This window comes from Aristolochia californica, unplaced genomic scaffold, assembly GCF_029961685.1.
Source record: "Aristolochia californica isolate CCGP_79_NKW_82.1479 unplaced genomic scaffold, dmAriCali1.0.hap1 SCAF_15, whole genome shotgun sequence".
NCBI classification, from domain to species: domain Eukaryota; kingdom Viridiplantae; phylum Streptophyta; class Magnoliopsida; order Piperales; family Aristolochiaceae; genus Aristolochia; species Aristolochia californica.
The window spans coordinates 21,025,618-21,051,722 of NW_027181826.1; the positions used below are offsets into that span (position 1 = coordinate 21,025,618).

General features: G+C 36.8%; 3 protein-coding genes across 3 annotated transcripts; 2 read left to right on the forward strand and 1 right to left on the reverse strand.

Annotated features, from left to right (window-relative positions):
* Positions 1-1,149: 1,149 nt before the first annotated feature.
* LOC137951486 (agamous-like MADS-box protein AP1) lies at positions 1,150-9,469 on the forward strand. Its single transcript, XM_068798166.1, has 8 exons — positions 1,150-1,509; positions 7,610-7,688; positions 7,856-7,920; positions 8,003-8,102; positions 8,283-8,324; positions 8,564-8,605; positions 8,687-8,793; positions 9,004-9,469. The coding sequence occupies exons 1-8, from the start codon at positions 1,325-1,327 to the stop codon at positions 9,113-9,115; spliced, it is 732 nt and encodes a 243-aa protein (XP_068654267.1). The 5' UTR covers positions 1,150-1,324; the 3' UTR covers positions 9,116-9,469.
* A 1,501-nt stretch (positions 9,470-10,970) lies between these two features.
* LOC137952065 (ultraviolet-B receptor UVR8) lies at positions 10,971-21,858 on the reverse strand. The gene is made up of 9 exons (XM_068799132.1): positions 21,801-21,858; positions 20,147-20,413; positions 19,707-19,900; positions 19,025-19,072; positions 14,580-14,652; positions 14,032-14,203; positions 11,752-12,183; positions 11,462-11,653; positions 10,971-11,351 (listed from the first exon to the last, which is right to left on the reverse strand). Exons 2-9 carry the CDS (start codon positions 20,409-20,411, stop codon positions 11,297-11,299), a joined length of 1,431 nt encoding a protein of 476 aa, XP_068655233.1. The 5' UTR covers positions 20,412-20,413; positions 21,801-21,858; the 3' UTR covers positions 10,971-11,296.
* A 323-nt stretch (positions 21,859-22,181) lies between these two features.
* LOC137952285 (uncharacterized) lies at positions 22,182-24,674 on the forward strand. The gene is made up of 8 exons (XM_068799404.1): positions 22,182-22,442; positions 23,237-23,381; positions 23,463-23,585; positions 23,731-23,774; positions 23,863-23,988; positions 24,120-24,204; positions 24,287-24,343; positions 24,441-24,674. Exons 2-8 carry the CDS (start codon positions 23,250-23,252, stop codon positions 24,510-24,512), a joined length of 639 nt encoding a protein of 212 aa, XP_068655505.1. The 5' UTR covers positions 22,182-22,442; positions 23,237-23,249; the 3' UTR covers positions 24,513-24,674.
* The last annotated feature ends 1,431 nt before the right edge of the window (positions 24,675-26,105 follow it).

The window sequence follows — 26,105 nt, forward strand, 5'->3', positions numbered from 1 at the left end:
TAATTAAAATACATACATATACAAAGAAAATATAATTATTATATAGTTAGTTGATGATTAATTAATTTTTTTATAAAAATCAAATTACATATAATAATAATTTATTTTTTTGGTACATGGACCGACACCGAAACCAACAAATATAAAAAGAAGGCTCTTACGTAAGGAGTGATGTGTGCAGACAATGAAAGGAATGATTCGAGGCTCATATGATAACCCTCCAAAAGCAATTTTTGACAGTCCCAGGATTGAAAACACTCCATTCTGGGAATACCCATTTCTGGTTTTCCTTCTCCCCAGGAAAAAAAAATAAATTCAATTTTATCTTCTTTGTACAAAATATTCTCTACTTAGCCACTTTCTTGTTCAAGGAATCCCCTCCCATTCTGGAACTTTCACTGCTTCTCACAAATGGACGCAGGGATGCCATTTATGGGGAAACACAAGCTTGTGGTGATGCCTGATTTAGACCCTCCTTCGTTGGATTTATTTTTATTTTTTTTTATTTTAATTATATATAAACTCTAACACTTAAAAATAAGTCCCTATATTTACCCAATCGTCGCGTACAGTTTTAAAGTGGATGACAGTGATCCAAGCGGGCCCACCTCTGGAATCTCGTACGCTAAAGTGGAAACGACTTCCATTTGGCATCTCTGCAGATTCTTAGCTACTTGCCGTAAATGCGTTTCCCTTAATGGAAGTTAAATTCTGCTCTCCGCATAACCCGTGGCCCCTCCGCCTTTCCCTTTCAGGACTCTGGAGACAGATAGATAAACTGACTCACCGCCTCACCGACTGTCACCGGTCACCCCCTCCTCCCCGTTTAGCCACTCCTTTTTCTTCATAATTACCGTTCTAGCCACCCGAAAACATCAGAGAAGTGAAGAGAGTGGTAGTGTCGTTATTTGTTTCGACCAAGGGTTTATTACGTAGTTTCAGTTCTCTGCCCCCGCAATTCCCTCCCCGCCGTCATGAGTTGAAGGAACCAGCAGTAACTCCACAATGTTTGTACGAATGTTCCCTGCAAAGGGGCCCACTGTTAACGACTGTTAGGAAAACTGGCCAATGAGCAATCGACAACGTAACAGCCGAAACAGGCATGGTTTTGTCAAACCGCTTTCTTGGCCATGTCTGGTTTTCGCAGCTTACTATAAACACGCAGACGCCGACTTCCAGTCCCCTTCTCTCCTCAAACGGCAAAAACGAGTAAGCAAGGCCGAATTCAGTTCAATCTAGGATTTCTCTTCTTCTCCGGAGAAAGATTTTAATCAGGTCGTTTTCGCTGTTCTTTCCGCGGAGTTTCGGATTAGCCATTTTTGAGATGGGAAGAGGGAGAGTTCAGCTGAAGAGGATCGAGAACAAGATCAACAGGCAGGTGACGTTCTCTAAGCGGAGGAACGGTTTGCTCAAAAAAGCTCATGAGATCTCCGTCTTGTGCGATGCGGAAGTCGCGCTCATCGTCTTCTCCAACAGAGGGAAGCTCTGTGAGTATGCCACTGATTCCGGGTACGAAATCCTTTTTTTTTTTTAAATTTCTCTATTTGCTGTTTTTGGCTTTCTTTGCTACGTTTTCTCAAAATTATTTTTACTCCTGCTCGTGGTGATTAAATCTGAATGGATTGTGAGTTCTGGTCGCTGCATTTGTCGAAATGGCTGGATTTTTATGAGATTGGAAGTAGGATTATGTGATTTTTGGTGGATCCGAGAAGTTGCTATCGCTTATTCTCTACGGCTTAGGGTAAACAGTGTATAGATTGTATTGATTTTTTTGGTGTTTTAGAATTCGACGATCGTTCGGACCTTTGTTGACACTTCTGGATTAACGAATGGCTACGCTTTTTCTCAACGGTCTAAAAAAGTACGGTTTTCTATTTCTGAATATCTTATGTTCTTACAAAATGTCTTTTAAGATAGTTGCCGTTGTTTAATGTACATATTTTTCCATATTTTCGTCGACCACGTTATGGATCCGAGAACTATCGTTCTCGGGGGCGTTTTCAGTTTTCTTTATTCCCAAAATAATTTTACGTATATATTGCCGCCACTGCATGGAAGCCGTCAACGGTGGTTCTTCAACTCCCCTTTCTTCCCTTTCTTTGCTGCCGTAAGGCCGTGCTCCGGTTTAGCTCGCCGGACGTCATCCGTATCATGTGGTTTCTCCCCTAGCTTAGGCCGTATACTATCAGGGTCTTAGATGTGTTTGGGACACTGCACTCCCGTGGAAGACGAGCCAGTCTTTTCATCTGCATTCTCTCCAGCACTACTAATGCTTTCCAGTTTAATAGAGATATGTTTCTCATTTTGTACGGTATCCAGAACTTCCTTTCGCATTTTTTTTTTAGTTTCTTTCCTCACTTTTTTATTCTAGTACGAACCCGATCGTCCCTGTAGAATCTCTTTTTTATTTTTTTTCACTTTCACTGTATTACGTATTGCAGTTACAGTTGAATACGTATAATCATAATCAACTATTTATATTTTAAATTGTTACAGATTCTTCCTTCTTCTCTGCACTTTTCATCTGTTTAGATGGTTTTGCATATGAATAATATATGAGCTTTTGCATCTCCGTCTTATTCTCATGTCTCTTGACGGTCTAAATCTAATTCATCAAAAAGCACATTTGCTATAAAGATTCGTCCTTTGGAGCCATGAACCAGAACCTACAGTTGCTGTAGGAGAAATGGACCCTACGGAAACCGTAGTTTGAATCCGTTGTAAGGCTGACAAACTGTGTTTGTGAAATTAAAACAATGTCCCAGGTTAAGTTCCTCGGATGGCAGCTCGGCTTTTTACAGTGGTTGACTACATATTAGGGTGTTTCAGTGAGGTTCTTGTGGCCTAACTCCAATCTATTTGAGCCCCATCTTACTTGTGCAAGCAAAATTACTTGCTGTTTGTTGTGCCAGTCGTTTTATGGATGTGTTCCAGGTTATTTTTTATGTGGATTCAGTAGCTTTTGTGAGAAATCATACTTGTCCCAAAAATTTATAAAAAAAAAAAAAAAAAGTATTATTTCTTTGCTAGAAATCCACTAATCCTCTTTTGACTCCTTGATGGCACGTCCTCTCATGAGACAAAATAAAGTCAACTTGACGATTGGTGTGACCTCTTCAATATGTACTTATATTGAGTCCATTCCCCATTAGCTTAGCTGACTCTAACAAGGATTCCTTTTTTCTATTTTAACTTCAATGCAAAATCAAACTTTAGGTAATTAAGGCGTCCCCCAACAACAAGTTTGATCCAAAATAGAAAACCAACATGTGGGTTCCCCTCGGCCCAATTCCATCAAGTTTTAAATAGAATAATTTTGAAAAATATCATAAAAATAATTTTAAAATATTTATTTATAAAATCATTTATGAGAATCATAATTTCCATAATTTTAAGTATAATCAATTGTTTCTTGAGTTTATTGATTTCTCTCAAAATTATGATTTACCCTTGGACCCCATAACTCTTTTCCCATAACAAATAAACGAAACTGAAATTCCAAAGTAGTGTAATTTTTACCCATGAAACGAATAGGGAACGAGTCTAACCTATCAGATGACATGATAAAATCCAGATGACACTAAAACCTCTCTAGACAGAAACCCATGCCGAAATCCACAAAAAAATCACACCTCAACTAGTATATATATATATATATAACTTGATTCCACCAAGGAGAAAATGTCTCTTCATCCCCCTTGAGCAGCAGTGTTTTATATGGGAAAAACTGCGAGTTAAGTACACAAGGCCAAAAAACTTCAATTTCCAAGAAAAATAGTTCACCTTAATATTTGCCAAATCGAGCACTAGCAGGAAACAGTGCTACTCTCGGAAGGTCGTGCACAGAAAGCACCGAAAGCCACAAAGATGAGAACCGAGGGCAAAAACCTCCGAAATCCACTACAAAACCCAGATGACACCGCAAGGACCTCCAAAATCCACTGCAAACGAGAACCGAGAATCGAGGAACTGAGAAAGAGGGGGAAGATAACCCACCTCTGAGAGCACTGAAAGCGTCGAAGGATTACTCAGATGGCAACTTTGATACCATGTCAAGAAATTCCGAAATCGATAATACTAAGAGAGATTTCTGGTAAAATCTAGTGCCCTTATGTCCTTCCCCTTTCTCTATATAGTCCCTTAAGTGATAAGCTACAAAAAATTACAATAATGCCCCCCCCCCCCCCCCCCACTTAAACTATTAGAATTCCTAAGTACATATCAAAATTGTATACGATAACAGTGTTTTCATCACTTCAGAGTTATGCCTAGACCCACTACCTAAAAAGTATAGGAGTGTGCCCAACATCCCGTTTGAGTCAAGTCTTTTGCTCTTTACCCAAGATGTGATTTGTGTTTGGGCTAACCTTAAAAAGTAATTTGTCTCTTTGTTAAGTCCTAAAGTTGGGTTATTTTTCCGCCTTTAAAATTGAGCGGAGTGTGTTTCATACTATGACCATTTTGACCGGTGTATGGAGCTTTGATGGAGAGAAGAAGTGCAAGAAAGAGATATTTTGTTTCACATGTTGTAGTAATTTTATGTGACTAAAATATTCAAGAAAAGAGGAGAACAAATTATGAAGACTTAACATCTATGAAAAAATTTTAGTCAATGGAAGTTGAAGACCAAAAATTCATTTCATAGTAAGTTGAAGTTATAAACTTAAGCTTAAAGAAGAGTGTTGAAGAGTAGATATAGAAGGGTCTTACATGACTCTCATAGTAAGAAGTCTCACAAAGCCAAAATTAATATGGTGGAGTCTTATAAGAATCTTATAGGATGAGGTCTCACAATTTTAATTATGTTAGTCATCTATTTATATTCAGTTGTTCAATTATTCTAGGATTTATCTTTTAACGTTTAAACTTGGGTGTGATTGGATAAGGTAGTTTAATTGTAATTGGATTCTACTCGTTTCCTCTATTTTAAATAGAAGCTCATTGCACCCAAATTACATTAAGTCAATGGAGTTTTTACATTGCACTTAGTCTGACTTTGTTACTTTTTATTCAGTTTCACTTTTCTATTAAGCTACAAGGGGACAAGTGGAACTTGATATGACCACTTTTCTTTTCCAAAGAGGCCAGTGCTGTCCCGTGCATTTAGCCTCTTAGCCACTCTCTAGATTGCTTATTTCTCTTCCATTATATCAAGGGATTGGTTAACTCACCCAAGTATTTTAGTGAACCAAGGTTTTGACTTTTGATATTAGGAATAAGATAACAATAATATGTTGAATCTATAGAAATATAACTTATGTTGAGAACAGGAGTATTAGTCGAGACTAACCATAAACAGATCAAATATATCCTATTCATTTTTTATTTTATGCCTTCTAAATTGATTGTGACAAAATCAAGCTTATGTAGGATTTATTATTGTGGATACTCTGTCGGTAGCCAATGAATGATACAGATGAAATGTGTAGAGGCAAATCAAGTTTAGAGAGGGTGAAGACAGGAAATTATAAAATCACTCGGACTAAGCATGAAAGTTATCAACTAAAAACATACTCTCAAGTCAAAAGCTATGCTCTTGAAAAAGCAAGAAACTAGGAACCAGAAAAAAGGTTGAAGTCAGGAATCAATAGGTTCTGTCGAACTCTTCAATTTGATTTTTAAATTATAGCTTAAGATATCCTATGTAGTTTTTCAGGTATTATTACCTTGGTGCAGATAAGGTGAGGATTTTGCAGATATTATTATTTGTTTCAAAAAAATAATTAAATTAAAGTGATGGGAATTTTGTTAATAACTTGCAACTTCAGTCATGACATTGAAGCAAATTAGTTCTTCGTATACTAGACAAGATCTTGATGTCTTCAAAATCTAGTGAAGTTTGTGACAAAGTTTCCGAAATCCATGTTTATTTTCCGAAAACGAAGAATCGAAGGTGCTCCCCAATTTTCTGTTCGATACATAGGTATAGAGATTTAAAACAGAAATTACACTAATACCCTTAGAAAAATAGATATTTACAATCTTGTCCCTTATATACGATAACATCCCCCCTCAAATTGATGCTGGGAAATCAACCAACAACAATTTGCCAACCAAAAATTGATGTCGTTGCCGAGTCATTGCTTTAGTGAATACATCGGCCACTTGGAGATCCGAAGAAATGTGAGGAAGAGAAATCACCCGACTATCCAAGCTATCGTGGATAGAATGACAATCAACCTCAATATGCTTGGTGTGGTCATGGAAAACAGGGTTGGTGGCAATCTGAATAGCACTAGTGTTGTCAGCATGAAGAGGGGTAGAAGTAGTCTGAGGGAACTCAAGCTCCGCAAGAAGACCGCGTAGCCATACAATCTCAGAACAAGCAGTAGACATGGCACGATACTCAGCTTCAGTAGAAGATGAGCCACTCTTGAGGGGCTGCAGTGGTAGAAAAGGGTCGCGGCAGACGCTGCGACACGTGTACCGAGCAAAAGAAACGTCGTGGAGTGGGCTCTCGTCGCACACAAAAAAAAAACGAAGCCAATGACCCCGTCTAACACCAAGAACAAACCGTCCAAGACCAAAAACGAAGATGGTCCCGTCGAACACCAAAAAACCGAAATGCCCGAGAGAGGAGTTGCCGAAATTCGCTAAAGCCGAGAGAGGAACCTCCAAAGTCCAAAAGAAAAACCCACAAGACCCTCCGAAAGCCACTACAAATCGAGAACCGAGAAAGAGGGAAAGATAACTCACCTCTGAGAGCACAACGCCGAGCCGATTTCTCCACCACCGAACCAAGACCGCCGAAGGCGCCGAAAAAGCTCGGAAAAACAAAAATCGGGACGCAGAACGAAGCTCTGATACCATGACAAAGTTTCTGAAATCCATGTTTATTTTCCGAAAACGAAGAATCGAAGGTGCTCCCCGATTTTCTGTTTGATACATAGGTAAAGAGATTTAAAACAGAAATTACACTAATACCCTTAGAAAAATAGATATTTACAATCTTGTCCCTTATATATGATAACAGTTTGTACAATATATTTGTTCGAAGATTCTGTTGCCTGATGTAAATCGAGACAAGATCAATTATTGTCCAGCCATTACATACAAAATCAAATACTTGGTATGAGATTTCTGTGATATGGTTTAAGATGCAGGAAACCAGTTGGTTTATGACGGTCCCTGAAGCGTCACATCTGCAGAAATTAACAAATTGAATACTGGCAAGAGAATTGCTTAACTCTTCATTGAGGCCTTCCAAGGGTGAAAGCATCTTTGTTCTTCAACTTTACATCTACTAGAGCTCCGGAACAACTCTTAAAGGAATAATTCGGGTTATATTGATGCACACCTGTCTGTTCTGCAAGTTGTCCAGTATATTGCTCTAGTAGTTCCCTCTCGCTCAACTACTAACTATTTTGGTTGGGATAATGGTCAGTTTCTTAACTTTAATGTGTTGATGTTGAGCTTTTTTAACTTTAATGAGCTGATTCTAGTGGAAAGGGATTGGTCTTCCTTGCAACTCTAATTCTGTAAACGATTTTGTTTCTTTATCCTATATTCTTTTTGAATATTTTCCTTTTTCTTGAGGTGAATGGACATCTATCAGACAATGTGTCAGTTTGCAGCACCATTTTAACTAGAGAGTTTCATTATCTGACAGTATGGATAGGATTCTGGAGCGATACGAGAGATACTCATATGCCGAGCGACAGCTTACTGCCACGGATCCTGAATCCGAGGTATTCTGTTGTAGCTTTCTCTCTTATTCTACAAATGAATGGAAAGCAAGAGTTGCCAAACAAAATACAAAATACAACTAAAGCTTTTCCTAACAAAAGCTAAAGAAAGATTATTTCTATAAATGAATCGAAACATGAAGTTTTTCCTCCTTTTTTGCATGCTGTAGGGAGGTTGGTGTCTGGAATATGGCAAACTCAAAGCTAGAGTTGAGACTCTACAAAAAAGCCATAGGTAATACAAAACATTTATATGCTCCGAGTTGCCACACAGCCTTCAACAATTCTGAACAATGTGAATGTCTCGATGTCTGCAGACATTTTATGGGAGAAGATCTTGATTCATTAAGTCTGAAAGAGCTTCAGTACCTTGAGCAACAGCTTGATACTGCTTTGAAGCATGTGAGATCTCAAAAGGTAAATGAACTCTCGCTTTAACAACCTTCAGTGCATGCAAATATCATCAAAAGCAACAGTCGCTCATTCCATTTTAGGTTAAACTCTATCTTGAACAGAGGGACTTTTAGACATTGCAAGAGAAAATATAATTTGACTTGTTAATGAAGTTTTCTCATGAGTTAAACTATTTTCTTGCAGAACCAGCTCATGTATGATTCTATTGCTGAACTTCAAAAAAAGGTCTGCCACTAAGAACTCTTTTCTTTGTATTTTATAATCTGTGTTCTCTCTTTACTCTTCAAATCAATGGAGGAATGGGTGCACCCCCCTCCCCTGTCAGGGAAAATGCAGAAGAGCAGCGGGCAGAGCCTATCCGCTCTTCCGTTTTTCTTTTGGCAGGGGTGGGTCGGACCTGTAATGCAGGGGAAGAAGAAGCATTTTTCTCCCAGAATTGATTCAAGAGGTGATAATTAATGCAGGAGAAGGCCTTGCGAGAGGATAACAACACGCTTGAGAAAAAGGTACTGGAATTGAGATTACTTTTTCCCTTGCACGAATAGCATTTGAATGGGAGAAACAATAGTAACTACTAATTGGAACAGCTTCATGAGAAGGAGAAGATGGCCAGGGCTCAACAGTCTCACTGGGATCAACAAAATCAACATCAAACTTCTTCGCCGCCCTTCCTGCTACCAACGCTGAATATCGGGTAAAGATTCTTAACTGAAATTTCCTTAGAGAAACAACAGCCACCAGCAATAAGATGAACCCCCCATGATAGCATAAACTAAGCTTCAGCCACATTAAGCTAAGTTAGAACAAACCTCAGTGAAACTCAATAACAGGCTTAGAACACTTATAGGAGCTTCCTAGTTTGTTCTGCAAGTCATGAACAGATGAAGCCATTTCTGTGATGCAGCAACAGTTACAATCCAGCAAGCGGCCCCGAAACTGAAGAGGAAAGCGCCAGATCCCGGCCACAAAGCAACAGCATCATGCCAGCATGGTTGCTGCGGCATGGGAACGAATAGATTAGATATCGTAATTTCATTGTTCTCCATTGAGAATGAAGAAAGAAGGTTTGCAAGCGTGGAAATTGTATGGAAAAATGTGTCTTAGTTAATGTAGTTGTCGTCCTCCTTTGAATGCAAAGCTAATGTATATTACAGCTTATTCTTGCATGAAAACATTTTTCATTTCTCTTTATGGAGTGAGTTTCGCTGAGAATATTTGGGATAGTTGGACTTCCATTGTTTATGCAGTTTGAAGCTAGGTGAGAACCCAAGCATTATCGTAAGCATAATGCACAGAAGTACCTTACCAGGGAAAATAATTTTATTTTATTTTTAGGTTATGGTTGAAAAGGAAGATGGAATCATTTAACATCATCTGGCTTAAACGTTCTTTGGAGAAGTGAATTTTTGTAGTGGCATTCTTTTACTAGTGATCTCTGAACAACTGGATTTTTTATCACTTTCTACATAAATGAGAAATAGCAAAATAAAAATCATAGAAAACATAATAGAAGAGAAATTGGGAGAAATATTTTTCCACCCATGAGGCTTAAACTCATTTTCCAGGCCTTGCTGCTCTTTCAACTAATTAATTTAACTGTCTACTTCAATAGATTAGGAAATAATAAGTTCCATGTGTTAGTGGTCTAAAAGAGCATTAATACAAGCCAAAAAAATAGTAAAAAAATTGCTGAAAATCATATAAGATCCACCTTCATAAATTAAAGAAAAACTAATCACTAAACTAATAGAAAATTGAGACACAAAATGTCACCTAATGTGAAGAAACCCAACAGATTTTGTGAATTGACCAACCATGTCATCATATTTTATAGCAATAGCAAAGAAAACACCCACATTTTAGACTAAAGCTGGGCCACCTTATTTAAGATACCTTTGCCAACTTAATGATTTCTCTCCAATTTTCCTTCTAATCCTTGCCCTCTTCTTTAACCTTAAACGTTTCAAAGCAAAAACCAGGTCCCTTCACTTTTACAACTTAAGAACTATTTTTATTTTTATTTTTTAAAAAAAAGTAGATCATCTTGACCTTGTCCCCGCATTTGGCTGGTCATTGCAAAGAACTATCCCACTACTTTCATCTGAATTGGTTGGAGTCTTCTTCACTTTTTCTCATTTATTTGATCTTGATTTGTCTCCTTCTTTTCAATCATATGTTGTGGCAATACGGCTTACTATTGTGAAGGATGAAATGAATAATACACTGTCTAGAAAAAAAACATGAGTACTTGTTGATCCTCCTCCAAAGGCTATCATGGTTGCCTTCAAATGGGTATTCTATGGTATAAGTATAATGTAAATGGCACTCTAGAAAGGTACAAGGCCATATTTGTGACTACTTTGAAATGTTCTCCCCGGTTGCAAGACTGAGTTCAATTCGAGTTCTCTTGTTTGTAGTGGTTAATTTGAAATGACCCTTATTTCAGTTTGATGTTAAGAATACTCCTATATGGAGAACGTCATGATGAAGTTTACAAAAAACAATTATCGGAGGTAAAACATGCAAATTTCATATAGCAATCTATGGATTAAAACAAAGTCCTAAAACATAGTTTGAGAAGTTTAGTGTTGTTATTATGGCCTTTGGGTTTACTCAGATCATTGTGTTTACTTTGAGGAAGAAATTTGGGATTGTTGTGTTAATAGTGTATTTGGTTAATGTTATCATATTTGGAAGTGATGGTAGTGGAATCACATAGGTTATATCATATATTATGCATAACTTTTAGACTAAAGATTTGAGACCTTCAAAATATTGCGTATGAGATGGTGTGGAATAAATCCTTACTAAGTTTAGGCTTCCACTTGCAAGACCTATGGAGATGGCATGTGATAATTTATATTTCTCGTAATACAGTGTTTCTAGAAAGAATGAAGAAACCGACGAATTGAACGGACCAGTTAGCCCTTGATGTAGTGCTATTATTGTTCAGTACAAATTTTACAGACATGAGAAACATCCAATTCCCATAGAAGAGACACCAAGAAACAATTTAGTCTTGGTAGACAGAGACGGACAAGTAAGCACACGATCTGTTGCAGACTGATGAAATAAGACAAATCGTGCTGAATTACAAGATCTTCCAGTAAATTCTGTTGCTCTGCAATTTGCAGATAATACTGGTACTTTTTTTAGGATCATAATAACCCCATTCTTGTGATGTAAAGTCAATCCCCTTACTCATCCCCTTCATTTTCAAAATCACATTTACTCCCATCAAGCAAATGTTCCCTGAAAAGCAGATGAGGTAAATCCAGTTATTGAAGAAAAGTGGATATATCATGCTGAATATTCTGCACCAGAAGAAGCCGTCCAAATCAGTAGGAACTGTAAACCCTTACCTCAATCTTTCACAAAGGCGTGCCAGGGCATCAGACCCTGTTCTAGATGCAACATCTTCAATGATAGCGGCATTGGTCAAATTTACCGACTCTGCAAGCCTGAATTCGCATAACTCTTTTAAAGTGCAAGCATCAGTTAGTACAGCAGAGTGACCCCCTCCAGCAGCCAATTTCCTTATTTCACCCACACACCTATCCAAAAAAAGTTTAATCGAGTGAGAACTCTCTTTGCTTTTTTGAAAGAAATCCAAGAGGAAAAATTTGAGTATATAGGACCAATGAAAACTTACCAATCTACAGGCGACGGATACCAAGCATATGTAGATTTGTCATTAGCAGCCTGACCATAACTATTATAACCCCATCCACGAATTCTTCCATCTTTCATATAAGCTAGTGTGTGTGAATGTCCACAAGCAACAAGTTGCACACCTGCTGGTATAACTGAGACAGGGATATTTCGGAGCATCATGTAAGACTCATTAGTATTGCACAAAAATAATCCATTTTGAGGGCCAAGCCCCAGTTGCCCTGCTTGCCCTCCACCCCAAGCATATAGTGCACCCTTGTCAGTTATAGCACAAGTATGTACCCCACCACATGCAACTTCTCTTACATGCATTCCATCAAGGGCTACAACTCGCCTTGGTATCAACTCTTTATCTCCTGACTGAAGAGAGGTATGCCCTAGTTGGCCCATACTGCCTAGCCCCCAAGTATACCTGAAAAATTCATAAATATCATGAGATCAGAAGAGTGACACGAACAGTAACAACGCACTTACCAATATTTGAAACTGCCTATTAAATTGTTAAATTTGGATAAATAGGATACTATGTGCACCTTAAGGGTGTTGTGAAAAGAAAGTAACATAAAACTCATACATAACAAAATAACAATTGAACCCATCTGAAGGAGAGGCCTATTAGTATAAACCCTCACAGACTTAAAAAGCACCTGTCTCACTGCTACTGATACAATTTTAGATATAAACAAAACGGGCTCTCCTTACATCAAGAAGGTAACCATACACAATTTGAAAGATAACTGCACTTAATAATGGTAAAACATGCTCAACTTTGTTCAAATGTCCATAACCTTTAATTGCACGTGAAGGTGAAAAGTTACACACCAAGGTCTTAGATTATATATATCTCAAAATTTGAAGAGGGAAGATGGTTTGTTTCCAAGACAATACTAATGTTTAACCAGTGACTAGATCCAGATTGACATACGCCAAAATTTTCCCAGTAAATGTACCATTGCCAGAAGACACTAGTGAGAAAGTAAGACCAGGTCGTCATGGATGTCAGAAAGCTCCAGCAGAATCATTCAAATTGAAAAGAAAAGAAAAGGAAAGAAAAAACTATAAAAGGAAAAGACGATGGGAAAAACAATATTGATAACAAGTAAAGAGAAAGCACTACAAAAAATGACATAGCCTATAGGAGACTTGTTCCAAAATGATTTGCAGTGCCAGTCCATGTAGTAGTAACAAGGCATTTTGAGTATGTCCATGGTCAATCTGGTTGCTCAAGCAGCGTACTTGTTACTTACTGGGCTTACACCTTTGCAGTCTATTTTCATGTACCTTTCCATCACAAAGAGATGCAGCCAATGAACATAAGAGGTCAAAGCACTTATACCCTTAATTGTACCCATGAGTGCAAGGAGCTCAAAATGGAACGCCAATAGTTCAGCTTCATTTAGAAGGTCTATATACTTGTCTTTACTTATGTTTTTGTTCATAGTTAACCAGCCCATGAAATACAAAGGAAAAAGGGTGTTTTATAATATTAGAGGGGGGCTAATAATTGGCAGGAAAATATGCCTTTTCTCAATGGAATTGGAGGCTAAGGTATTCAATACCTTAGACTTAGACCTCCCCCTCTCATTAAGATTTCAAATTCTACCAGAGAAGCTACTTTTTTTGCCTCTCAAATCACTAATTCTTTTATAAGTTGGATTATCAAATCCTAGATAGAATAATAGCAATTCTTTCTCATTTCAGTTGAAGTGCAAACTTGGACTACAGAGTGTGTCTTTGCTTAATTAAAAAAAGAAAATTTAAGACACTATAATATGAAGTAAACTTTTAAAAGTTTAAAGAATAATAATTTAAGTTTGAAAAACAGTCATCTCATTTTAGAGAATCCATAAGTATATGAATGGAAATGATACCGAGTGTAACTATTACTCTATAAAATTGTAATAGCCACGCCTGGGTAGTACAGCTACTCTACATAGACTGATACAAGTTCATAGGTACTCTGATTGCTAAGTTCAAAAGCAAATATAAAAATAAAAGTTATATGAAATATAGAATTAGCATGACAGTCAATTATCCATCTGCAGAGAATCCTATTGTGAAACTATTAAACATGATCAGCAGAGTAGGAGCATAACCAAAAGTTAGGAATCTTTGTTTCCTTCATATCGTCACATTATCCAATTTAACATGCTAGAAAAGCTTTCAGAACCTCCAGCATTAGTTGTATCATGCAGAATGCCACATATCCTGGAAACACTAGTAGAATTCATCTCTTCATCCTTTTTCAGGTCTCACTTACACCTCGCCATTTTCAGAAATAGCTGCAGAGTGGTACTCCCCGCATGAAATTTGCACAATCTTCACAACCGCAGGGGCCTCATCTAGGAACTTTGCATAAGAATTTATAACTCGAGCCCCCTGTAGCCCTTCACAAGTAAAACCTCTGCCAAGTTGACCATACTCATTGTAGCCTGGTTTTTATGAAAGTAAAAGAAACCCTAATTAATGGTTGATCTTTATAATTAATAAGAAAAATCGGTTGTCTAAGGCCTAATGAAATTTCTCTTTGCAATTAATTTAACAGGCCAACAGATGTTGTGATAAAGGAATACCAATATCAACAGACTCTTTTTTTTCCCTCAAGTAGGAGAGATACTTAGATCAGCCATTCTTTAAAAATAAAAAATAAACACAGTACGTTTTTTAAGCCAGATAAGACTTCAACCACCATCAAATGGACTCAGTTGCTGGACAAATGAATTAAACATTCTCATTCACAAACTCATTGTAATTTTTATCGACCAAGTAAGGCATTGGCTTAAAAAAATAAAAGTATTCAAATCTTACCCCATGCTTGTAATAACCCTTCTTCTGATAAAGCTACCACATGAACTGACCCACAGGAAACTTGGTGGATAATCTGTAGCAAGACATACATCAATTACTTTGCAGTATGAAGCATTCTAAGCATTGGTGTAATATTCACTGAAAATAGTACTTGAATTCAACAAATCAAGACAAGAGGGAAAGAAAAAAAATAAAAGGAAACAAAAGCAGTTACCACTAGGGGTGGTACCGAGCCAAGCCGAGCCCAAACCTGCCTATGTTCAAGCCGAGCTTGATTTAAATATTTCGAACTCGAGCTTGAGCCAAACCCAACCTCGAGCCTAAAATTGTTATCGAGCTTGAGCCCAATAATTTTAATTGAGTTCGAGCTCCAACATACATTTAAAACTTTTCAAAAAATACATGTCAAATAAATTGTATATAAAATTATGCATACATTTTACATAAAATTGGGCAGGACCTCTACTTAAAATTGAGCATAAAGGTGGCATCGAATCCAGCTGAATCCGAACCTTCCTATGTTCGAGCCGAGCTTGATTTAAATATTTTGAACTCGAGCCTAATAATTTTAACCGAGTTCAAGCTCGAGCTCTAGCCGAGTTCGAGCTTAACCTACATTAAATACTCTTCATAAAATATATGTCAAATAAATTATATAAAAAATTATGCATACATTTTAAAAAAAGAATGATAGGGGAGGTTCGGGATTAAATCTTGATAATGAATTAGAACCCACCAATATTAATTTTTTTTACCTCAAATGTTGTCTAGCTTATTTTTTAATTTTTGAATCTGGCCATAAATTTACTATGGACCTCCTTAGTGCCCCTGGTTGAAAATTTATATTCTAGGAAAAACTAGAAATGTTTTTCCTATGATACATATTTCCAAAAAAAACTTTAAATAAAATCTTATTACTATTAGTGACTTACTAGAAAATTACAAGAAATATTTTAAAATTTTCTTAGGAAAGTTAAATGGACCTCTTATTGCCTCTTCTAGGGAAATAAATAAAAATTAATATATTACTATACTTATCGATAAATTTTTAATCAAATAAAATGTCAAACACAAAATTGCTATGAAAATTGCCTCATGCTAAAAGTATTACAGCATCAACTGTCAAATACTTATTCAAAAATTTTCTATACGATTTTCTTGCCCATCTTGGCAAGAAAATTATATGATTTTTTAATAAGAACTTCCAATTAGAAAAATGTTTCCAAAAAATACGAGGCACTAAAAGTCCCTAGAAATGTATTTCTCCTAAAAATGTTTTTTCAACATTTCTTGAAAAAACCACTAATAGTCCCTAGAAATGTATTTTTACTAAAATGTCTATTAACGAGCCGGCTCGCGAGTTTTCGAACCGAACCATGGTTCGGTCGAGCTCGGCTCATTAACTCAAACGAGCTTCCAGATAAATCGAATCAAACCGAACCGAGCTCAAGACGCTCGCGAACCGGCTCGGTTCGATGCCACCCCTAGTTACCACTGAAACAGATTATATAAGAGAAAAAAATTCATAACAATGCTAAATGGGAAAAGACGGGTTGCCCAACCAGCCCAAATAGTACATCCTTGTATTGGAGAACAGATATCTGGTGGGCTTTTGTAGATTAAAAACATTCAGCATGTAGGCAGTCATAATAACAGTTAAAAAAAAACTTGTTCAACAGATGCAGGGACACTTTTTTTGCTAAATGATTATGACAAGATAGTTCTTATTAACAGCTTTATTTTCAGAAATGTGATTGACCAGTTGGCACCCATCAATATTTAAACAGCACTTGCACTCTTCCTTTACCAGCCAAATTTAGGATCCAATATGAGAAGTCCTATTTTATTTTAATTTTTTAATGTTGATTATGCATGCACACTACTCCCCATACCCCTAGTGTGACTTCAACCGAAGACCTCACACTAGAAACTCTCCCATGTGGCCATTGAGGCAAAGGCCCAATCCACTCTATTTCATTATCATATGACAAGCCAAATTGCCCCTCTTGACTAATGGTTCTGCTCACTGGGCTCATCAAGTGTTTCAGGGGGCACCATCAAGGTGATCCTCTGTCACCCATCTTTTTTTAAATTGTAGAAGAAATTTTTACAGCCATCTTCTCTGAAGTACAAACAAATAGTTGGCTCTCTGCCTAACTCAAAACTCCTGTCTGCTGTGCCAATTCTCTAATATACTGATAACACAATTTGTCTCCAAGACAAGAATATTGACCAAATTGCCAGCATCAAAACCATTCTGTCCATATATGAATTAATTTCAGGGAAATGTCAAAATTGATCAATATTCTCAAAATAGGACCTCTAGCATCAAAATCTTTCTGTCCACATATGAATTAATTTTTGGGCAATGTGCCAATTGATCTAGATCATTGCTTTTTTGGCTTCTATTAACAAGTCTCAATTAGAACTGGACCTCCATCCTTTGCAGTTGATTGAGCTCCCTTGGATCATCTTACTTTGGGCATCCCTTCCTCTTCCTCAGTAGGCTCTATATCTCTTCAGAAGCACTACGTTCACACTCAGAAGCAGCTATCAACCGACCAACATAACTTCCTGTGTTGCTAGCCCAGCTTACCTTCTGTTATGAACCATGTCGAGGCTGTTCAAAGGGGGTTATATTTGGAAAAGAGCATTCTCCATCTTCAAGCACCACCTTCAAAATTTGGTGTTCATATATGTTCTCCCAAAAAAATAGCATCAACTATTTTGTAGTTCCAAGGAGGAAGCATCTTACGTAAACTGTTTGCTAGAATCAAATATATCAAAGGAACATGAGCCAACATTATGATTTTCAAGAGACACTCCCCTTCAATAAATTCTATCGCCCCTTTGCCAAGTTGGGTCCAAAAGTCAATCTCGAAAAGACTTAAAGCCAAAGTTAAGGCATTTTTCCAACTAATAACAGTATGATATTTAAAAACTTCAACTAAAGTGGAATTATTCCCACTAACACACTCCAACTCATGTCTAAGCGTAAACAAATGACAGACTTGAGATGTGAATAATATAAACAAGGTACAAGCTTAATTGGGGCACCAACTAAGCTCAATAGAACAAATGCTCAAGTCTGATATAAAGTTGGGTCTAAGTCCATCCCAGAATGAATACCATAAATTAGGAGATTTTTTTCTCAAACTAATAACAATAGGAGATTCTAGGCAAAGCCTATGTGGAAATATTCCCACTAACAATCCCCACATGGCTATCTGTCCAAGGTTATTCAACAACTCCAAAAACACCCACTTCATTTGGTCAGCTACGAAATGTCAAATCATCACCACCAATCTGCCTTATAGACCAAGAAACCGCCAAAAAAAATAAAAAATCAAATTTGCAAACATTGTGATGGTGGGGGAGACCACCAATCACCCTCCTCCAACACTCCTTCACCTGCCAGGTTTGGAGTACCTTCCTTTGCAAGATTAGTTTTATGATATGCTTTCCCTCATCTTTTTCCATGTTTTATCAGCAACCAATGGCTGGAGAAACTGGGTACAAAGCTTTGGCATCTCGTGTAATGTTGCAATCTTGGTGAGTATGGAAGAAAAATGCATAGGAGAACCTTTGCTGGCACTTGCCAGTGGGCTGCTGAGGTGCTAGAAATAGCTAAGAGAATATTCATTTCAAGGCAAATTCTTGAAACTCAGCCATCTTCCAAACTCCATAATCAGACGGAATTGGAGTTCAACAATAAGCTTTGTCTGACTTCATCATCAAGACCCCCATTAAGCAGTTTCCTAATAGCCAATTGGCCTAAACTCAATTTCAATGGTAGCCCCAAAAAGTAAGAACCTGGGAAACAGTGGAATCATGCAGAACTCTAGCAATAATATCTGTCTCATTTACACTACACCTTTTAGTCACTGTACCTTGTGGAGGCAAAATTAAGGCCCTCCTCCAGCAACTCTAGGTATATATCGGTAGTTTCACAGCACCCCTCTTGGTTGAGGGGGATTCGTTTGTGGGTGTCAACTGGCTTCGCAGAATAAACTCCCTGTAGCCCTTTGATGTACTCTTTTCTCCTAAGGGAGTTACCTCCTAATTTATTTATTTTCTCATTTTTTATGTCCTATTATATTATAATTTTGTTTTTTTACCTTAAAAATCATTCTGATATACCCATCAAACCTATAGTTCAACCACACATACAGTTATAATAAACAATTTCAACACAAGTGGTACCCACAACAACCTATTCTACTTGTGGAGCATACATCAAGCTATCTAAAAACCCATTAAAAATGTGTTAAATGTGTTCAACTAAATAATATAAGAAGTCCATGCACCCAAGTAAGAAAAATAACAAATTGTGTGCATGTTCACTAACAGGAAATAAAATAATAACATGGAAACATGTTAACAAGCTTTCAGCAACCAGGTGAATTATGAACCAAAAAATTTAACCATGAAAAAATGCTCTTTACCGTATTCGGTGTAAAGGCTCCCCAGAAAAGGCGTGGAAGATTTGATCCCTGACAAGAAAAAACAAAAAGAATTGTAATTTAGAAAAGAATCGCAAGTTTAGACACTAGCTCTGTCATCTCTAATCTGTTTGCTGAGATACAATAATTTAAAATGTCTATGAAAGTTTACCTGTTGATTACATTTTTATTTAAAAAAAAAACACTCCTGCAAGCTTTCCTTTTCTTAAATATTAAAATAGATTTTACCAGTCGTAGGTTGTTTATATGCTTATAAATACATGATTGAAACGTAAATGAGTTCATGGATAGTTGGATACTAGACTATCCCATCTACACTGGCAAATGAAGCCTTCCAGCTTGTAGATATATCTAAGTACATGCCATTTATTCTATTAACTCTGGCATAGAAAAATCCATCCGGATAAAACTGGAAAATGAATAGGAAAATTTGTATAAAAAGTAATACACTAATTGTGTCAAAGAGTAGAAAACAAATCTAACAAGTTCTACATTTTCTAAATTTGAACGTAAAAAGAATAAATAAAGGAAACTTAAATAGCATACATGGTTAGTTGAATATTAATAAATAAATTATAATCATAAATAAGAAGGCAACATGACAAAATGAATACTCTTCAGAGTACTAACTAGTGTAACAAGAACAAAAGAACAATTGCAATACCTGATTTTGCCCCCAAACCCAAAGCTGCCTGGTTGATTCAGTTCCCTTCTTATCACGAGGTTCAGCAATAGCAGCTGTACAATGTGCCCCACAAGACACAGACTTCACAAATTCTGACTGCAATGCTTTAACTTTTTTGGGATGTTTACTACTGTCCTCAGATCCATCTCCAAGCTGACCAAAATCATTGGAGCCTATATTGAACAAATGATAATAGATGATTTGTTATTTGTGATAGACTATTTTATGATAATAGATGATTTGTTATTTGTGATAAGACTATTTTATGATAATAGATGATTTGTTATTTGTGATAAGACTATTTTATGATAATAGATGATTTGTTATTTGTGATAGTTAATTTATTACATACACTTCACTTTGTTTGGAGTGGATTAAGATACCACAATATGAAGATTTCATCAGATCTGAAATCATACCCCAAGTGAACAAAGAACCATCTGAAGCCACGAGCGCTGTATGTTCACGGCCACATGAAATATCTAACCAACAGGAATTTCCTCCAGGTGAACACTCAAAAAGCTTTGGAGACAGACTCTTTGGAATCCTCAGGTGCTTCTTTTTACCATCTCGACCTGTCTGTCCACTCTGATTATAGCCCCACACATAAATTGCACTCTTGGTTGGAGACTTAATAACTTCAAACTCGCACAAGAGATCAGAAATATCCATGTGGAATGACATACCTGATTTATGTGAAGATACATGCATGAAAATTAAATGTCATTCTATGAAAAATTCAAGTTTGTGCACATAAAAACTAGGGAAAATAATATCAACTCGTTACTACTAAAAGAAGAATGGGAAAAATTAAATCCTCTTTTCTAGAAGACAAAGATAAGGAGAACAAGGAACACAAGATGTCCTGATCCTGATGGTTTGTTTTCAACAATTTCGGCAGATATAAAAATAAGCAGCAGCTTATATAATCAAAATTTAATATATTGATCATTTGAAACAGGACAAATTGTGTTCCACTTGGCCCCATACTTCTGTTGTTGAACGAGAGTAAGAAGATTGAAAATCAATCATACAACAACTTTTAGCACAGGGTCCACAGGTTACCAAGCAAAGAATACTAAGTAGGTTCATAACCATATGTCAAAACGAAACAGGATACAGATTTAAAGGTGCAACATGGTCAATCTACACTATGTCACATAGTTTGGCATTAAAACATGTTAAAAAAAGGGCATATTGACTGTGAGAATGTTATTTCACATTTTATGGTCCCTTTAACTCTAAGCCTCAATAATAACCTACCAATCATCATATAAAAAAAATATGAACAACAAACAAGAGTGATGGTGGAAAGAGCAGAGCCCAAATTTCTCGGACATGTAAACAGAAAGAAACTCCCACCACTCAACAAGAAATTTGACACTTTTCATTCACCTCATTTTTATTAATAAACATTAGAGGATGGAAACCAGAACCTGAACAAGTTTTTAAGAACATGGAATTAGCACAAGCGATAATCTAATAATACTTCCCTTTTAAAATTCTTGTAAGGGATTGAGTACAAAGAACACTCATATTCATGTGAAATTTGACTCCGGCTCAATGGCCGTAGGCGGTTCTCTTAATGTGAGTTCTTCTGTTCGAGGCTAACTGGTGTCTAGGTCTCAATCATAACCAATTTGAAAGGGAAAAAAAATCATCTCGGGATAACACGTAGCTACTAAGCTTGGCTGAATCAGCAAGAAAAAGAAGTTTTACATAAAAGCTCCAAGAGATTGCATTCTATGTTTAAAAACCTTTTTCCGTTAAACATTCTATTAGAAGGAATTTGGATCTATATGACAAATGATTTGTTAAATGATAACAAGACATACATTAACTATGAATACAGAACCCAGGAAAGTTATCTCCAACTCAAACTGCTTCTAATGCTCTTCGAGGAGCAAATTGGTTGACAAGCCCCACCAAAGAAAGGAACTCAAGCTAAATAGAGAAGCAAGAAAGGAAGCGAAGAGAGGTTGATTAAAATCATCCAAATCCAATCACCTGAAAGGAGGAAAGCACGTACTCACTGAGAGAAGAATGTAATTTACCGATGGTTGACGCATTTACCTGAAGAAACAGAGAGACTAACAACAGAACTTCGGGGGGTATTATCCTTTCTGAAGCTACTATGGTCTACGGCTTCAAATTTGTGAGCGAGGGGGATCCCTGAATTTGTTTTTTTTTTCGCGGTTCCCCGCGAAATAGGAGACTTCTAGAAGCTGGAATCCCGTCTTAACTGAAAATAACGAAGGACAATAGCCACGTTGCGCGCGTGATCGTCGGTCTGAAGCACATGACGGATTTCCGGTCCAGGTTCAGTCCCTTTAGCTAGGTTCAACCGAACCAATCGGTCAGACATTCGAGAAAGGGTAGAGTCGTATTAATCCGCCCGGTCAAATTATATTTATCCCATCAAAATTATTATTTTTATTTCTACCGGCCAAAAAGTCACGCCGATGAGAAGCTTCTCCGATTCCACGACGCGGGTTCACAGGTCAAGTTCAACGGTTGAACGAGGAATTGCTATCCAAAGCCTCCATTAGATTGGATCCAATTGAGCTGTTCAAGATTTTTCCCTCCGTGGGAAGGCTCTATATAATGCGACTACAAGAACTGTCTTTCATTCTCTATCGTTTTCTCTCTCGCTTGTGGTGTGCTGCTGATAATAATCAGAAATTATCCCTTTCGAGCGAAAATTTCAGCTCTCAGGTACAGTGTTTGTTCTCTTAGGTAGTTCGTAATTTTTTAAGTTAGATCATCTCATTTTTTGTTATTCTTTTCCTGGGTGATCTTCCCCTGAGCAATCTGACCGGGCGAATGTTTGGTTCTTATGGATGTGACTTGCTTGCTGATTGCTTTTCTTTTTAGAGATTTAGTGGCATAAAAGCGTCTTTTTTCCCGTTTTTGAAAAGAAACTCGTCTGATGAGAGCAAACTGTGGTTGCTGTAAAACTCATTAGTTTGTGCCTTCGTGGGCTTCTGTTAGAAGAGTATCGTTTCATGACTTTCTGCTATGGAAAACTTCGAGGAAATTCAGAGTAGAAGCAAACCAATGGAGGTGTAGATCTTTGTTGGGACTTGGAATCCTTAGAGGAGGCGTCGTGTTTGCTAGTTGTTTTTGTTTTAAATTTCTTGCAAGTCATGTGGTTGAAATTGACATTCTGTTTGAAATCCAAGTATTAAGACCTCATTCTCTGTATCATGGTGTATTTATCATGTAAATTTGCTAATAAAGGTGCAGGACGGTTTGCTCTCTATGAATGGCATGAATCTAGTGTGATTTCGACGGTTATTGTCTTCTTGATTGTTGGAATTTTTTGCTGAAATATACAACATTAGTGTTTAAAGAAGTGTTAAAAATTTGGATTTGAAAGGATGTTTTAGAAAGAGAGATTAGGAACCAAGAAATGCAGTATGTTCGAAAGTACAAGAATCTGAAGTGAGCTTATTGCAGAGGTAAAACTTTTATCCAAGATGCATTGATGAAACTTCATAACCTTGCAGATACATAAGATTCATGGCTCAATCATCAGGAAAGAAGCTTATCAAAATTGATGTAACCATAGACACAGTCTGTCCTTGGTGTTTCATAGGCAAGAAAAATATGGAAAAAGCTATTAATTCATCCAGGGATCGATACGATTTTGAGGTATTGCTTCTTTTGGACACTTCAAGTAATCTATACATCATTTATCTGGGGTGTTTTTCTGAATAAACAATTTCAAAACAGATTAGGTGGCATTCTTTCTTCCTGGACCCTTCTACACCCAAAAAAGGTGTTGTCAAGAGTGAGGTTTATGGGAGCAGATTTGGAGCAGCTCAGTGGAATAGGATGCAAGCTCATATGGGACAGGTATTTTGCACGTTTTTTCTAACAATATTGAATAGTCCTCTCGTGGATCTCAAGTAGCCTAACTTGCATTTTCAAATCAACAACTGGAAATGTTCCACTACTGCTGCCCTTAGTCTGAAAATTTCGTTGGCTTGGCTCTTTGCAGATGTTTCAAACCCATGGACTTGAGTATGATACAGCTGGGCTAACGTAAGTGAACACCACATAATCTTGAGTAGTTCATGTATAACTGAGAAGAAACACAGTTCCCATAGTGATTCTCTCTTTGATAATGCAGGGGCAATACCCTTGACAGTCACAGGTTTATCAACTTTGCTGGGACTCAAGGCTTAGATAAGCAAAATGCTCTTGTGGAAGAAATATTGATGAACTATTTTGTTCACGGCAAGTTTATTGGAGATCGGTGAGCATGCTTGAGGGTTCATTTTCCAAATCCATCATATGTTATTTGGTGATTGCACCCAATGCTTTTTCTCTTCATGAGAGTGAATAATGTACACGTTCTCATGTGTACAATGCTTTTTCTCCATGCAGACAGATGCTTTTAGAAGCATCTGAAAAAGCTGGGGTCGTGGGAGCAGCAGAGTTGCTTGAAGATGAAAACAAGGGCATCAATAAGGTATTTCCCGATTCTTCTCAGCAAATTTTCATGCTGTAAATGGACAGTGAAGACTTATATTTGTTTTGCATCGTCTCCTTAGGTTTATGAAGATATCCGAACGTACTCATCTAACATTTCAGGAGTCCCACATTATGTGGTAGGTTGAGGCATCTCTTTAACTATCTTATTCATTTGGTTCTATTCCTACTTCATTTCATTGGTTTCTAATTGTTTCCGCGGGGCTCTTTGAACAGATTAATGGGAAGGAGCTGCATGGAGCCCAACCACCGGAAGCATTCCTGAGGGCTTTTCAAGCTGCAAGATAGAGCGCTGCTACTAGGATTTATGTTTTTTTCTTCTTTTTTTTGTCATGTACTAGTGTTTGTAATAATTTCTGAAAAAATAAACTCTTTGTGAACGGTAATTATGATTTAGCCACAAACACTTGTCAGTCTACAGCTTCTATTTATATATGGTGAATTTCAAAATATAAGCTGAGTTTCAAAGTATGAGTGTTGAGTTTCTGAGGAATCTAGAGGTTTCCAACTTACATAAGGCTTAGTTGATCATTAGCTCGTAATTTCAAGAGTTTTGAGGGGATGTCTGAGCAGATTTCTAAAATTCTGACTCAATCCAGTCACCCAAAGCAAAACTTTTGTTACCTCGAGAAGAACGACATAAGCTAGCAGTTGATATAGAAGTAATGGAAGGATCTGAAATCAAATTTTTTTTTGGGTTGAAACAAAATGAGGTACAAAGAGACAGAAATTCAGACCCCTAAAACTGAATTTACTCAGAATGTAAGAGTTGTTTCAGATATTCATAGGTTTTTTCCAACACTATGGGGGTTAGTCAACATGACTCAGGACATGATCTTCATGCGCATTATTCAGCTCATGTCTTGATGTCGTTAGGGAGTGTCAAACTTCATGTCATATACATGATCATCCATGACTCAGGAGTTCATGTCCCAAGAGTAAAAGGTGGAAAGTGTTTTCTGCCCGATTTTGAGAATCATGTACATGACTCACGCGTGGGGCTCTCTCTGGCAAACCCCTCTCTCGTTCCCACAACTCTGTCGTCTCCCTAAACCCCGAGCTCTTTGCTCCCTCTCTCCGATCTCCTTCTCTACAACTTCTCCCTCTCGACCTCCGTGGCAGAGCACAGGAGGTCAAGCATCCGTTGCAAAGCTTCTCGGCCTCCCTCTTTTCTCCCTCTTAGCGTACCATCGGAGCGCCGCTTCAATCGGCGTTGCCCGTCGCCGTCGCCGTCGCCATTGCCCGCTGGCTCGCCGTTGAGGAAGACGAAGATGGTTTAATTTTTTCTAAGTTAGGAAAAATTAAACTATCGTCATAAAAATCATTAATTTATAAATTTATTTATAAAATATTTTTTTATTTAATATTTTTTTTATAATTACTATATTAAAATAGTGATTTAATAGACATAATAAAAATATTGTTAAAATAAATATTTGATAAATTATTTTGGCATAATTATCTGATTGTTATAGTTAATTAAACCAATGGTTTTAAATTTTGTGATAATATATTATTAATTAATAATACATAAAATAAATTATGTATAAATATATAATATGTTAAAGTTACGATTAGATCAATTTTTTCTCTTAAATTATTTATTTTTAGGTTAAAGTATATCATATGTTATTAATAAATTACATTAATAACTCAACGTATTACTTTCATTTTTGTTATTTATAACATTATTTATTTATTATTTGTAATTAATCATGTACATATTTCATTGGCTCATATAATTACCATATTAATGCGCAATAAAATATCTAATTCAATTAATAAATATATTAATATATTTAATTATACATTAAATAACGTATTTGTGTAGTAATAATGGTTGTTTTACCTAATTTGGAGTTTAAAGATTATGTTGTAATT